The sequence below is a fragment of the Cariama cristata genome, unplaced genomic scaffold (assembly GCF_000690535.1).
Source record: "Cariama cristata isolate BGI_N322 unplaced genomic scaffold, ASM69053v1 scaffold39546, whole genome shotgun sequence".
NCBI classification, from domain to species: Eukaryota; Metazoa; Chordata; class Aves; order Cariamiformes; family Cariamidae; genus Cariama; species Cariama cristata.
This window is the reverse complement of record NW_009623368.1, coordinates 31,995-46,474: the sequence shown is the minus strand read 5'-3', so window position 1 is coordinate 46,474 and position 14,480 is coordinate 31,995. Positions and strand designations below refer to the sequence as shown.

Sequence of the window (14,480 nt, the reverse complement as noted above, 5' to 3'; positions counted from 1 at the left end):
CAAAAAAAATAATAATTAATTGTTCTCGGGGAATGTGGTTTTAAAGACAGAGACGGAAGAATAGGAGGTGTTTACAAAGCGACCTCTCAAAAAGTTGGAGGACGTCTGTTCAGTTTAGGAAAAATGCTGAGGGAGCCTGATGTGAAGAGGATGCTAATTCATTGTTCTGCATGTTAATTAATAAGACAATAGAGAGCAAAGCAGGCTTAATCTAGGAATAAATCTTTACGATTCCTAAGGAAATATAAACTATGGTTAATCCAATCAATGCCGATTTTTAAAAAGACAATTTAGACAAATGTGTATCTATAGTCATCTGGACTCGCCAGAGTCTTTGTGAGAGAGGAACAAATGCTCTGGAGATCTCTTGCAACAGTGTGCCGATAAAAACAAGCCGAAATCTCGCTGTGAAGTATTTGAATAACAAGTTCCTGTAGTAGCTAATGAAAACTAACCATTATTGACCGGCTTTACTGTATAAGCACATATTGAATTGGTTCATATGTTTTCATTAAATGCATCTGCCCGAGGAGGTAGAACTCCTAATTCAAATGTTCAAGAGATTGGTCATTTTCATGCTCTTTCTGATTTTTTTATTTTTTTTTTTGTCTGAGGTATAACCATTCTTTGATCTGTTAGTAATGATATCAGCAGAGCACCGAAATTATTAGGTAGAGGTTACTGTGCATGAAGAATCTTTACGTAGATCATATGTAGCTCCATGACTTCCTTGTTCATTTGCAGTGTCTTCATTTTCATTCAATGAACCTGTGTGTCAAATCTCAACTTTGCAGGTCATTTGACTAAAAAAAAGTTGACACTTGCATTTAGTTTCAGCTAAGGTCCTAAAAATTAACCTCTGATTATTAGTCCAACTATAATTCTCTCAAAATTACTTTAGAGGACTTATTTGGTTAGTATGTGCAAAAAATTATGTAATTTCTTCTACTTACCTTTACTCAAATCTTGCCCTTTCTACTATGTGTTATATTTATATACGTTCTGCGTTGTTTTCCATTATAGTTTCATTAAGAGGTATATGCCCTTTCAGTAAGACAACATTTTTCATAGAGGCTGCTTAAATTCACATGTCAGAGGGGAAAAATTGACATTTAAACATTTAACAATTGTTTATCATTTCATGTTGTTGGAATGTATGTTACTTCTGTATGCTGCTCCTCACTTGATTACTTTATCTTTGATGTTACAGAAGTGTACCTAAGTGCTAGATATTGAACATTTCTCTGTCTCCAATAGTCAGGACAAAGAATCTTTGTTTCTGTAACATGGACACCATCAGAGGAAGGAAAAGTCAGAGAACTGGTAACTTTTGTTATTAATGGCATTGTAAAGCATCAAGCTGTGCTCCTGGGTGCTTCTGAGCAGCCTCTGAAGAAAAAGGTGAGTGTGTGTTTATTATGTGTCTAAGTTCTATTACTTTGGCATAGCTGACACAGATATTGTTTTTATTAGTAGAAAATTCAGTGAAGGAGAATTAAAAATTGATAAATGATGCTGTCTGTGGGAATGCCCATTGTCTTCAAATTTCTTCAGCTGGATTAGAAAGTAGATACTGGAGCATTACAGCTTAGAGAACAAAACTCAAACATGACCAAAAAAGCTGTTTTCAAGCCTGGAAATAACTTATGATGAATTTTGGACTAGGTGTTCTTTTTGTAGTATTTTTAGACTTCGAATGAATACACTAATAATGTTCACTTTTACACATAAAGGTATTTAGAAAGTCAGCATACTAACTTTTATTTATGGTTCTCTTTCAGAAGAGTCTTTGGGATACTATAAAAAAGAAAAACTCTTCAGAAACATCTGCTTCAATAAAAGTTAAAAAAAGTACTTCAAAAGTTAAAAATGTTAATAAAACATTTCAAGTTTCCCAGAAGGTAGATATACTTAGAAGCCCTCTTCAGTCATGTGAAAATCAGAACACAATGCAAAATAGTATATCCCCAGGAAATTACTCTTTCGTGAGCTCAGAAAATAAATTGCCTGTATCTCCTATTGCACCAAGGTTAGAGGAACTTCGTACTACTGTTTGCACACCACTTGCAATGAGAAGATCTACTACATTCTCGGATATTGCTGCTGCAGTAAGTGAGGACTTGTTGCCTGAAATAGGCAGCTGTAATGTCAATAAATTTGTTAATGAGCACAATGAATTAAAATCTGAAAGTGCATACAGTTCTACTGGATTAGCGCAACTGCCAATATCAAACGATGAAGTAATTCTTAATTGTACACTCTCACCAGTTTGCACTGCAGAACACTCAGCATCTGTGCCTGTTTTAAGTACAAGGAGAATTTTAAGTCCAGATACTTTTGTAAATGACAATTACCAAGTGGATATAGATCTAATAGAGCAGCCTGTTCCAATTCTGTCACCTGATCAATTTGTGAAAGACAGCTTGTCAGATAAGCAATCAAAGACTCCTAAACTTGAGGCAGCTTTAATACCGTCTACTAGAGAGACTTATGTTGTAAAGAAATTCCTGCCCTCAAAATGGAAAGAAAATGGACATGTAGAGACAAAACCACATGTTGATATAGAACACAACTTAAATGAAGTCTTTGAGATGTATAATGTAGAATCACAGGTACTTCATTGTGACAGACCTAAAGAAAATCATTCCAGTTTTCCTTCTACAGAAGAACTTCAGACTCAAAATTCTTCTCTGAGAGAAAAACGAAAAAAACGTCCAGTTCTTTCTGCCACTGTCATAAAAAATAAGCCTGATGCTGCTGAAGAAAAAAGAATGAAAACCCTGCAGCCAAAATCTAAAAAATGCCTTAGTAAAGCAATAATAGAATGTGCTAATGTCGTGCCTGTACATACGAAAGCAGAAATATCTGAACGCCTTCCAGTTATAGGTCCCATTTCAGCTGAAAACAAGTGTTACAATGACAAAGTAAATTCATCTCTTACTGGATCAACCTCTTCGTGTCGTAAGAGGAAAAGTGAAATATATGTAGAAAATAGTACAGCTCCAGTGTATGTGGAAGAAGTGGAAAGAAAAAGAACTCTTACATCTAGCATGGACAACAAAAGGCATACTACTATGAGACCATCAGCCTTCAAACCCACAAACCGAGAGAGAGTAGGGCAGAGAAAGAAAGCTGGTGAGCCATATTTCCTTTGTTTACCACTTTCTGAAAGATGCCTTTGATTCTTAAATTTGTATAGCAAACTGAACTGTCTAGCAACAGTCAGGAATATTTCATATCTCGGAAATGTGGGCCTTTGCAATTTGTTAGGTATTATCTGCATTTTAAAAATTTGAAAACTAGGTCAGAGTTTTGGTTATGTAATTGGCTTCAAATTTACTTTATTCTTTTGTAAACCTTGTTAATGACAATAGCAGGAAAACTGACAGTTCTTGAACAGAGCCATTGTTATGTAATTCAAATTTACTAGGAACTTAGCCACTACGTGAGATTTCTGTCATATGTACACTCACCATTGTGAATATTTGATTTTGTTGTTGTTGTTGCATGTTTTCAAGTATGTAGTTCCCAAGTCTCATTCGCTCTGCCTGCTTTCTACTGTCTGTAATTAGCTTGTTGTTAGCCTTGTGTAGATTTCTGCTTTTATAGTTTGCCAATACAAACCATCTGAAGATCAGAAGGCGTCTGACTTCTTGTGTTTTGGGTTTTCTAAATGTTCCATCCCCTAATATGCTCTGGAATACAAAAAGAATGAGGGTCTGTAACTGAAAGATGTATTTAATTTGCAGAATCTTTACGCTGTCCCTGCAATTTAACTAACAGGAAAAATTCATCATGGCTTGCAGATCAAAATAACATAGGCTGCTTTCTTCAGTTCACATGGTTGATTCTGTGATCTAGGTTTGATTTGGGGCTTTCAGTAACGCACTTTGATTTCAGGCTTTTTAAGAAAGTCTACATGAAAACATAACATACTAACAGTGTTAGTGTGCAGCAGGAAAAGCTGTGTTATGTACTAGGTTATTTTTATTCATCCATTGGGGTAAGGATAGATGGGCTGGACAATGAAGTATTTTGTGAGCCCAAAATAACTTTGATGTCTTTTAATCCTAGTTGTGAAACACAAAAATAATGACAGTTTTGAGTTATGTTCTTCTTGACAATTTTTCTTGAGAAATAGAACTTGTTATTCTTTTAATTGCACAGGCATTGTCTCGAGGCTTCACGAGGAAAAATCATGTCTCACTACTAAAAGTTAACCTTGAAATACCAATCATTGATTTAACCTATTTGAGATCCAACTTTATTAAGAATTGTAAGAATATATTTATAACTTATTAGAAGTGCATGAGGGAGTGGAATGACTTCTTTGCTTCTCTAGAAGTGAATGTTCTGTGAAAAACATTACTTCAGCTAAGCAGGAGAGTGCAACCTATAATTTATGATCTCCATCTTTTTCGTTTCTGAAGTACCATCTTGTCAGGTAGCAACTGTAGTCCATCTGCAACAGCATGCTTTTTAATCCTTTGTTTGGTGTCGACATAACAAAATGGTTGCACTAGAAGTGTGTATTTTAGCATGCTGAGAGTTTGGAAAGCCTAGATCTGCTTTTTTTCCTTGTGTTTTATTGAAGTCCTTCTACCGCTATGTGGTGGATAATACTTACTAGCTAGTGCCTTGATGCCTAAACTAACACAAGTCAGGCTGCTCTGAAGCGCATATCAATGTGGTATGCAATCTAACTGTGGGAAGACATGAGTCAAGCCCTAAAATTCATGCCTCTTACCCCAGGTGTTTGTAGAACACACACTTTCACATATTCTAACCAATGTTTTTACCAATTAGCTTGGTGTTTCTAGCCGTATGATAATGAATTGCAAACAGTACATTTCCTTAGTATATGGAAGAACTGTGGAATACAATAGCACTTATTTACTCTTAACTATTTTTCCCCTTTAATTGTAGTCAAACTGGTTTGCTTAACTTTTTCCATCAACAGGGGATTATTGGTATTTTGCATGGATTAATGGGGAATTACTCTAGTTCAGTGCTTTATAAGTGATATGAACCTTAATATGTTAACTTCCACTGACATATTTGTTGTTGGTATTTGTGTGTTAATGCTTGTAGGTTCTTCACTTCAGAAAGCACCTAAAACTACCAACAGAATTAGTAAACCTATCCCTGGATTGGCCCAGTCTCACCTGACCTTTGTGAAACCACTGAAGACAGGTAGGCAGACTTCTGGTATTTAGTAAAACACTATACATTGAACTGAATGTCACAATTGCTGTACTGCTAGTGATTAGTAAGACCCAACTGGTTAGAGTTGAGATGAAGTAGAAGATTGTACCTGCAATGAATCAATATCTAGTAGAAAAACATGCGTAGCCTTTCATGTTCCATTTTGACTACTCATAAGAAAATTGGTTGCAACACGTGGCTGCCTGAAGGTGAATGTGACTTTCCTCCAGTTTTGCCTATAAGTGTAAAAGCTACGTTACAGATATGTTCCCAGCTGACTGATGGTTATCAGTGAAATTCCTCTTCCATATCTGATAACATTTTAATACAACAAAAGAATACCTAAGAAGAGAAAACTTCATACCAAAAAGATGCTAATTTTGCAGAGCTAATAATACTAAATTGATCTGATCATAAAAATGCATCTAGAAAATGGTTCTTCCTGGATGTAATCCAGCTCAACTTGAATTTGCCCCAAGATGTGTGTTTCAAATGGCCTGGGTTCCAGAAATCTTATATTTGTTCTAGTGCTTTAATAACTTAATTTGTGTTTTGTGGCTGAAATTTATTTAATGGTGGCTGACCTGCAAGTCACTGAAGATTCTAACAATCTGCTTTTTTCTGCTGTAGTGCTAAATGGAGTGTCAAACGTCAATGCTTTCCACAATTAAATGTATATTGGTTATTAAGCACTTAAAGAACTACAGAGACTTACTTTCTTACCTTTGTGTGTGTGTTTTTTTTGGTGTGGTTTTTTTTTTTTTTTTTTCAGTCATCCCTAGGCACCCAATGCCTTTTGCTGCTAAAAACATGTTTTATGATGAACGTTGGAAGGAGAAGCAGCAACGAGGTTTCACCTGGTGGTTAAATTTTGTACTTACCCCTGATGACTTTAGTGTAAAAACAAACACCTCACAAGGTAAGAGTGCAAGAATTTTCCCTCTGTCTTTTAATGTTCCTAAACATTATGTAATGTACTTTATTAATATTAATGAATAGTAGTACTAGCTTAACATTAGTTCCAGCTTGTCACTTTAGTTTGTGTAGGATTAAGCTCTTAGATAAGAGTAGATTTTTGGGTTTTAATTTTTAATTATCACCTGTGTTTCCCCTTTTGGCCTTTAACTTAATACTGTGATAATCATAAAACAAGTATTTGATAATGTGTTTCAGTGGCAGTTGTGCTAGAAAACGTGGAACATGTGAAACCAAAAGCAGTTCTTACATTGGAGACAGTGCTGTCCATCCCAGCAGAATTTTATAGCCATCTAACTCTTTTCAGGGTCATGTTTTCCCCTTGTGGTAAGTGTGGATGGCACACTTGCTCACACCAAGCACAGCAGACCACACACCTGAATGGGGAGTGTGCTCTGCAACAAGAAATACACACTGGAATATGTGGCTGTGGCACTCAGTGGGTGTTAAGTGGGGAATCCCCACCTGCTGAAGAACATTGTAGCTGTCACTTAAATAAAATGATGGTAACTTACTTTACTCTGTCTTTAACTTCAATCTAAAAAATTGACGATAGTACAATTGATCTTAAAACTGAATTCCTAGCACTTCTCGCTTATGAAATAAGTGATGTTACATTAAATATTTGTCTAATATACGTGTGCTTGACAATATATGTTTAGTGCAACAGCTGATAAGCTTCCTGGGGGACAAAATCATTAGAAAGAAAATAACAAAATGTGAATTTGAAGAGGAAAAAAATAAATGAGGTGGGCAAAGCTACCTTTATTTGAGATGTAAATGCATATTTTTTGTGTGTGTTTAAACAGTAAATGCAGCTGCTCTTATCCTGGGAGAAGAAAACCATCATAAAACCAGTGTTCCTAAAGCACCAACGAAAGATGAAGCATCTCTAAAAGCTTATACGGCTCATCGTAAGCTGAATAAGTTACGACGTGATGCTTGCTGTTTGTTTACATCTGAAACAATGGTTAAAGCTATTAAGAAGCTGGAAGTTGAGATTGAAACTAGGCGTTTGCTAGTTCGTAGAGACAGACACCTCTGGAAAGATGTAGGTAAGAATACTAAAACTTTGCATCCTCTCTTTTCTTGCAAGTAGAAAAAGGATTATTCTCACACGAAATTGATTTAATCTAAAATTGATTGATAGAAATTTTTGCTATAATATGAAGTGTTTGCTGGATGTAATATTAGAAGATGCTCTCTTGCAGGAGAGAGGCAGAAAGTCCTTAACTGGCTTTTATCTTACAACCCTTTGTGGCTGCGTATAGGTCTGGAGGTAAGTGCAGAATTTGTGGTCTATAATCAGTTTAAAGGATGTCTAGCAGGTTTTTTTTAGTAGGGGATGTTTCGGCTTTCTTCGTATTTTCTGTTTTACTAATTCAGTTAAGTTCAGTTCAGTTATAGCATGCTTATGTCTCTAAAATTATTACAACAGACTTGCTTATAAAAAGTGCTTACCTTATTAAAAAGGAAAATATTTCATCAAGGAAGGTGGAAGTTAACTCCCTGACTAATAACACAAAAGCAGTTTCCTATCAGTTTTATTCTTTACTAAACTGGAGAAAAATGTGTTTGTCTTAAGGAAGTTCCTCAGATGCAGATGCTCATACATATTTTGAAATGAGACTGGATCTTCTGAAGTTTCCTTTATTTTTATCCCTCAGTGACTGATTTGAAAAACTGATTGATTTTTAGAGTCTAATTACCATTTACTACTTCAGAATTTTAGTAATGTATGTTATACAAAAAAACCTCATAGTATTTAAAGTAATTTTTAATGGTTCTGCTTTTTTTCCCCACCTTTCATATTAGACTGTTTATGGAGAACTGATAGCTTTGGAGAGTAATAATGATGTTATGAGTTTAGCAGTATTTATCCTTAATCGCTTGCTTTGGAACCCTGACATTGCAGCTGAATACAGACATCCTACTGTGCCTCATCTTTACCGAGAAGGTAACTATTACTTCCAAAAATACATTATTTTAAGCACTTAATTTTTGAGCTATCGCTTAATGGGTTCTATCTTTTTAGGTCATGAAGAAGCTCTGTCAAAATTCACACTGAAAAAATTGCTGTTATTAGTTTGCTTTCTGGATCGTGCCAAACGGTCCAGAATGATTGACCATGACCCTTGCCTCTTTTGTAAGGATGCAGAGTTCAAGGTAAGAGAGCTGTGATTTGATGTCTCCCTCCAATCTTGTCCTAAGACTCAATGTAGAATTTTTATTTATTTATTTATTTAAAAACTGAGTATGTAATTTTCTTTAACAAGTCTTGGCTGTTCAGCCTTTTGTGTGAAAATTTTCAACACATTATCTCACTGTCGTGTAGAAGAATTACCAAGAAAATTTTGAGGTGTTGGTCCTGGAGGAAGGACTCCATTATCTTGCATTATCTGGCTTCCCTCTCTGAAGCTAAGCTTCTGCATTATTTTTGAATATCACTCTAGCATACTGCAGCTGATCTTAAACTGCAAGTCAGTTGGGCTTTTCTGTTTGTATTTTTTTTTTTCCTGTTATTTTGCTGTAATAAGAAAGACTATGCAACATCTGTCATACAAAGGCTTTGATTAACAAATATATTACCTTCAAATAAAATCACTTTTCTTGGGTTTGCACTATGTAGACAGGAAAAAAGTATTCCTGAATTTGGTGGTGCTTTCAGTGACGTGGTAGCCAGGTACAATGAAAATTAAAGCTGTGTGAACTGGCTAGAAATAAATAAAAATTATCATTTTAAGTATTAGGCAAGGAAATATGGAATAAAATTAGGGGGACAAGGGATGAAAATTATATTCTGCTTGACAAATATTGTAGTGTTAAGATTATCTTCTTTTTTTTTTTTTTTTTTTTCCCCCCCTTTTAGGCTAGCAAAGACCTTCTGCTTGCATTTTCTCGGGACTTCCTGAGTGGTGAAGGTGACCTTTCCCGCCATCTTGGTTTCTTAGGACTACCTGTCAGTCATATTCAAACTCCACTTGATGAATTTGATTTTGCTGTAACGAATCTGGCTGTGGACTTACAATGTGGTATTCGTCTTGTGTGCGTTGATACAGGCTTATTTTGAACTATTTATTTTCTTTAATACTTAATATGAGCTCAGCTAAGGCATTAAACTGTGAAATTCCTTTTGTTAGGAGAACAATGGAACTTCTCACCAAAAACTGGAATCTTTCAAAACAACTGAGAGTTCCTGCAATAAGTCGTCTGCAGAAGATGCATAATGTTGACATTGTTCTTAATGTCCTTAAAGAGCGAGGAATTCACTTGAAAGATGAAAGTGGTAAGGCCTAGAAATCAGGGTTATTCTAAGCGCATCGGAGGGCTAGTGCACACTTTATTTCCTTGTTTTATTTGATAGGTGCTTCAATTGACTCCAGGGATATTGTGGATAGACACAGAGAAAAAACGTTAGCACTGCTGTGGAAAATTGTCTTTGCCTTCCAGGTACTATTCAATTACATACTTTGATTGTTTGTTTGTTACTAGTTACCAATGAGCGATAATGAAAACACATGTCTTTCGGGAATATTTGTTGTCTGTGAAAGCCTCTACTAATCAAATTTTAGACTGTGAAATGGTCCGCTTTGAATGTACAAAGTGCTATGCAAACTACATAACTCTGCTAACTGTTCCCTAACAATACAGTTTAGATAACGCTTTAACTGTGCAAAAACTTAACTTTTGAGTTTATACTGTATACCAACAGAATGGATAATTTAAAGTAAAATAATGTTGGTCTGAAAATGCTGGTAAACTGAAAAGGACATTTTGAGGTTACAGTGATAGTCAATTATAGAGTAAGCTCTGAAGCTATGGCTCTTCTACTTTTTTCCATTTATCTGTAACAGCAGTCAATTTGAAATTGACTTAAATAAGAATAAAGGTTTTGTAGGCATTACTGCAATGGCATTTCAAAGCCACTGTAAAAATTACTAGTGGAAGCAAAAATAGTTTTCTTAAGACTGTTTTAAGAGTTAACTTGAGTCGGCTACTCTTTTGAAAATAAGTATCTAGCTGACAAATCCAGATGGAAGGAACATAAAGTATGAAAGGTAAAATAAGATGCAAGTTGAGATGGAATTTCACCACTAAGTAGTCAGGAATATAAGTACAATTGACTATATCTAAAGCAAGAATTTCAAAGACTATAGCCGCAGAGCTATCAGAGAGCCAGAAGAACATAATAAAAATCAAATGTAACTCTCTTTTTCTTAACTACTGTTACAGTATTGAGTAGTTACCTTCCCCCAGTTAGTTCTCCTGATGCATGTGTCACAGTTGCATTGCTTCTGATTAAAGAAATACTTTCCATGAGCGGTAGCTTTATCCAAACCCTGTGGATATGCTACTTGTTCTCCAAATCTTCTCATGCTATCACACCACAAGTTCAAGTCCTCTCAGAATCCCTTAAATGAGGAGGAGTGGTACATGGACTTAGTAGAAATACAGGCGAGACTCTGAAATTGTTGTTTCCTCTGATAGTATGGTAAAATTACCCAGGCTGTTTCAGGGAATTTCCCTGTTTTCCCCCAGCTACTAACTAATGAAGTAACTGTTTTACACACAACAGTGGGAAAGCGGGTTTGTTTTGTTTTTTTTTTATCTGAAGCAGTTGGTAGCAGACACTGCCATCTATGCTGGCAAGTCCAGATTACCCACTACTGATTCAGTGTGGCAAGTGTTGCTAAGTAGTGAGAGTAGTTTCTCTTTAAAATGCCATGTCTAAAACCTCTGCATCCAGCTGCTAGAATGCATGACATGTCAGACTGTTGGTGACATAAATAAATTCTTTTTTTTTTTTTTTTTACTTCCTAATAGGTGGATGTTTTTCTTAATGTGGAACAGTTAAAAGAAGAAATTGAGTTTTTAAGGAACGCACACAAGAGGAAAACACCATTGAGTGCTCTCAAGAGTTTTCCAAATTCTTGTAGAGTACAACAAGATAATAGTAGTAACTCCTCACCTCAAAGTTACAATGAAAATGTGACGCTGCTGATGGCATGGGTTAATGCTGTTTGTGGATTTTACAGTATCAAGGTAAATAGCTTTGTGTACGTTTTGGCAAATACATCCTTTGCTAGCATAAGAATGCTTATTCTTTATAGACCAGAATTCCTCAAACTGCCAAATATGCAGTAGTAGCCAATGGTAATTATTTTTAAATATCCTTCTGGACTTTGTTTAATCTGACTTGAAATAACCATCTTTCTGTGAGTTTAGCTGCAGCTCTCTTTTTAAACAAATTTGAGCAAAAGAATCTCCCCTTCCAGTTAGTCTTATGCATAAAAATGCCTTTTAAAAATAGAAAATTTTTTGCTAGAATATCAGGTTGTTGGAGTTGTTTTTTAGTGAGCATTCGTCCTAAAAGTATTTATATGTAAAATTTTCACCATTTGTAGGAACTGAGAGAATTAAACTAATGTTCGGGATAAGGGGAATTTCTCTCCTCAAAGAGACGTTTGTTCAGAAGGGACACATTGTTTCTTCCTTCCAAGAAGAGAAGCCCTGTTCAGAGACTTGTCTCTGATCAGAATATAGTCATACCTGCTAGTTTTTCTGAAGGGTAAAATAGAGCATTTAAGACTGATGAAAGTTCAGAAGTTATTTCTGCACTGAATACCTAGTGTAAGGTATCTATAGAAGTTTCTTTGGGATCCTTCTGTAGAAAGATTGCTTTCTTTTTGGTTTCTTAAATGTTTCCCTTAGACATTCACTGTGTAGTGTTCACACCTCTGTTTCTGGCTTCTCACAGCTGTATGTCATTGTGCAGTGAATATTCAAAGGAAGCACTAGCTACATAATTTTTTTTTTAGTTCAAAAAAATTTACACTTGTTATCTTGTACCGTTGAAAGTGACCAAATTCTATATTCAGTTTATACCAATTAACTGGTAACAAAAATTCAAGGAGCTTGCATCTTACCTTATTTTATTTAACAGGTGGAAAATTTCACAGTGTGTTTCTCAGATGGTAGAGTATTATGTCATTTGATTCATCATTATCATCCATGTTACATGCCTTTGGAAGCTGTGTGCCAACGTACAACTCAAACAGTAGAATGCTCAAGAACTCACACAGTGGGACTAAATTCTTCCTCCTCATCCTCTTCAGAGTCTGATACTTCTCTAAATGTTATGGAAGCAATGTTTGACCAAAGTGAGTTATTTGATGCACAGGAATTCATGTTAAATCTATTTCTTTTATGTGCAATTTGATTTGACAAGTATTTTCTCTTTGTAAAGCTGTAACTACCTCAGTCCTATATAAGGAACTCTTGGACAATGAAAGGAAAAACTTCCAACTGATCAATGCTGCAGTTTCTGACCTAGGTGGAATACCAGCAATGATTCATCACTCGGACATGTCAAATACGATTCCTGATGAGAAGGTAAGATGCCTTTAGAGTTTGTGCAAACATGTTCTGTTCTCCTGTGAACGTGTCTTGCTTTTCCATTTAGGCCTTAACTTGCTATGTTTTGTGTTTATATAGGTTGTTATTACCTACCTATCATTTCTGTGTTCGCGGCTTCTAGATCTTCGGCAAGAAACTCGAGCTGCGCGGTTAATTCAGTCTGTTTGGAGGAATTACAGACTGAAAAGGGAACTGAAACTTTCTCAGGTACTCTCTCCATGTGCCATATTCATAGCTTCTACTTTGAGAAATACTAAATAAAGAATAAAAGTTCACTATTTGAAGTATACAGGTTTATTAGGATAATATTGGCATTAAATTAATGAGTACCACTTTTATTGTCAAAATATACATCCTTCTTGGAGGTGTAATCTACTAAAACCCACTTTTGTTTAAGACTATTATGAAGTAATTACATTTGTTTAAAGGCTAATGTTCTTTCTTTTGTGTTCCGATTAGAGCATGTCACCCCTTAAGCTCTTTTCCTAGTATTTCAAATATAAAATACTTGCACTGCTTCCTTAAAAGAAAAAGGGAGTAGTTAATTTTTAATTCCTATTAATGTCTACAAGATGAAAAGAGTAATTAAACTTCTGCATGGATTTACTAGTTTTTTTCAGGAGCTAAACTTCACCAGTGTTTTGAGTTGAATCTTGTGAGTTCTGATATTTTGTTTCTTGCTTTTCTGGTGGTTTTACCAGGTCTTGTGATGGTTTTAAAACTGTGAAACCATTAAGGCTGATAAATACCACTACTGTGTCTAACAGAGATACATATTATTCGATATTGGAACAGAGTTCAAGTGAAATACTCTAAGAATCTGTGATGTAGAAGGGGGCAGAGGTTATATTTATGTAGTTTTTTTCATATCCACTTTCTTTACTTTATAAAAACTACACAACCTTAATGATGATGGCAAAACATTTGCTTTATAACTGTTTTAAACAACCTTAATGATGATGGCAAAACATTTGCTTTATAACTGTTTTAAAATAACTAATAGTAAAGATGCTGGGAGGGGGAGTAAAAAACAAAACAACTAAGCATTGTAGGCTTTTTTTTATTTATTTGATCTTAAAATGTGCGTGCATATGTACTTTGCCCTATGGTAGGATAGGCTAGTAGTAAGGTTCTGACAAGATGATCTAAATATTGACATACTATATTTGTTAGTTGCTTTTTCCTTTTACAATGTACATCAGTTTGTTACTACAGTCTCTGGGTTACAATAAAAACACTGGTTGGTATGTGCAAACAAAACTCTAGATGGACATGAGCTGGTATGACTCGTTGTATTCTTATATTATTTAAATATAGCTGGAAAGCATTCTGGTGTGTTCCATTAGTTAAGGGTATCTTAGACTCTTATGAGAACTAAATTCAGGCTTAAAAATGTTAAGAATGGATTGTTTAGGAGTGCTGAAAAACTGAGTATCAAAGAGGAGAAGTATGAAGGTGGGAGGATGCAGATTTAAGTGATGACACCCTTTTACAAAGAAATCAGTGCTGAAATAAATATTCTGTCTCGGAAAAGTTCTTTTACTAGAGTAAAGAAAAGATGTGGTATCAACAAACCTAATTATTATGGGATTTCTTTAGATAGTTATTTTAATACATCAGAAATTTGAGTCAAAATTCCAATCCTAACTGTTCAGTGGAAACTCATTTTTTGTAGGAAAGAGACAGAGCTGCTCGAATAATTCAGAAATATGCAATGAACTTCTTGTCTAGTCGACGCATCCTGAAGAAAGCGAATGCAGCAGTTTTCATCCAGAAGCACTGGAGAAGATACTTAGCCAGGATGATTTTTTTAAATCTGAAAAAGACAAAGCTGGAGGAAGCTAGAAGTAAATCTGCCACAGTCATTCAGGTGATACGATCTA

The 14,480-nt window shown here is 35.2% G+C and overlaps 1 protein-coding gene across 1 annotated transcript in view; it reads left to right on the top strand.

Annotated features, from left to right (window-relative positions):
- Positions 1 to 1,257: 1,257 nt before the first annotated feature.
- ASPM (asp (abnormal spindle) homolog, microcephaly associated (Drosophila)) overlaps positions 1,258 to 14,480 on the top strand; it is a gene marked incomplete at its 5' end in the record, with an annotated part of 29,416 nt that continues 16,193 nt past the window's right edge. Inside the window, 16 exons of the mRNA XM_009702706.1 lie at positions 1,258 to 1,401; positions 1,782 to 3,135; positions 5,092 to 5,193; positions 5,978 to 6,124; positions 6,990 to 7,235; positions 7,392 to 7,459; positions 7,996 to 8,137; positions 8,216 to 8,346; positions 9,050 to 9,225; positions 9,321 to 9,466; positions 9,545 to 9,630; positions 11,005 to 11,223; positions 12,125 to 12,341; positions 12,428 to 12,573; positions 12,676 to 12,804; positions 14,273 to 14,467. Coding sequence (XP_009701008.1) covers positions 1,258 to 1,401; positions 1,782 to 3,135; positions 5,092 to 5,193; positions 5,978 to 6,124; positions 6,990 to 7,235; positions 7,392 to 7,459; positions 7,996 to 8,137; positions 8,216 to 8,346; positions 9,050 to 9,225; positions 9,321 to 9,466; positions 9,545 to 9,630; positions 11,005 to 11,223; positions 12,125 to 12,341; positions 12,428 to 12,573; positions 12,676 to 12,804; positions 14,273 to 14,467 — 3,648 coding nt within the window. The remainder of the gene's footprint in view (positions 1,402 to 1,781; positions 3,136 to 5,091; positions 5,194 to 5,977; positions 6,125 to 6,989; positions 7,236 to 7,391; positions 7,460 to 7,995; positions 8,138 to 8,215; positions 8,347 to 9,049; positions 9,226 to 9,320; positions 9,467 to 9,544; positions 9,631 to 11,004; positions 11,224 to 12,124; positions 12,342 to 12,427; positions 12,574 to 12,675; positions 12,805 to 14,272; positions 14,468 to 14,480) is intronic.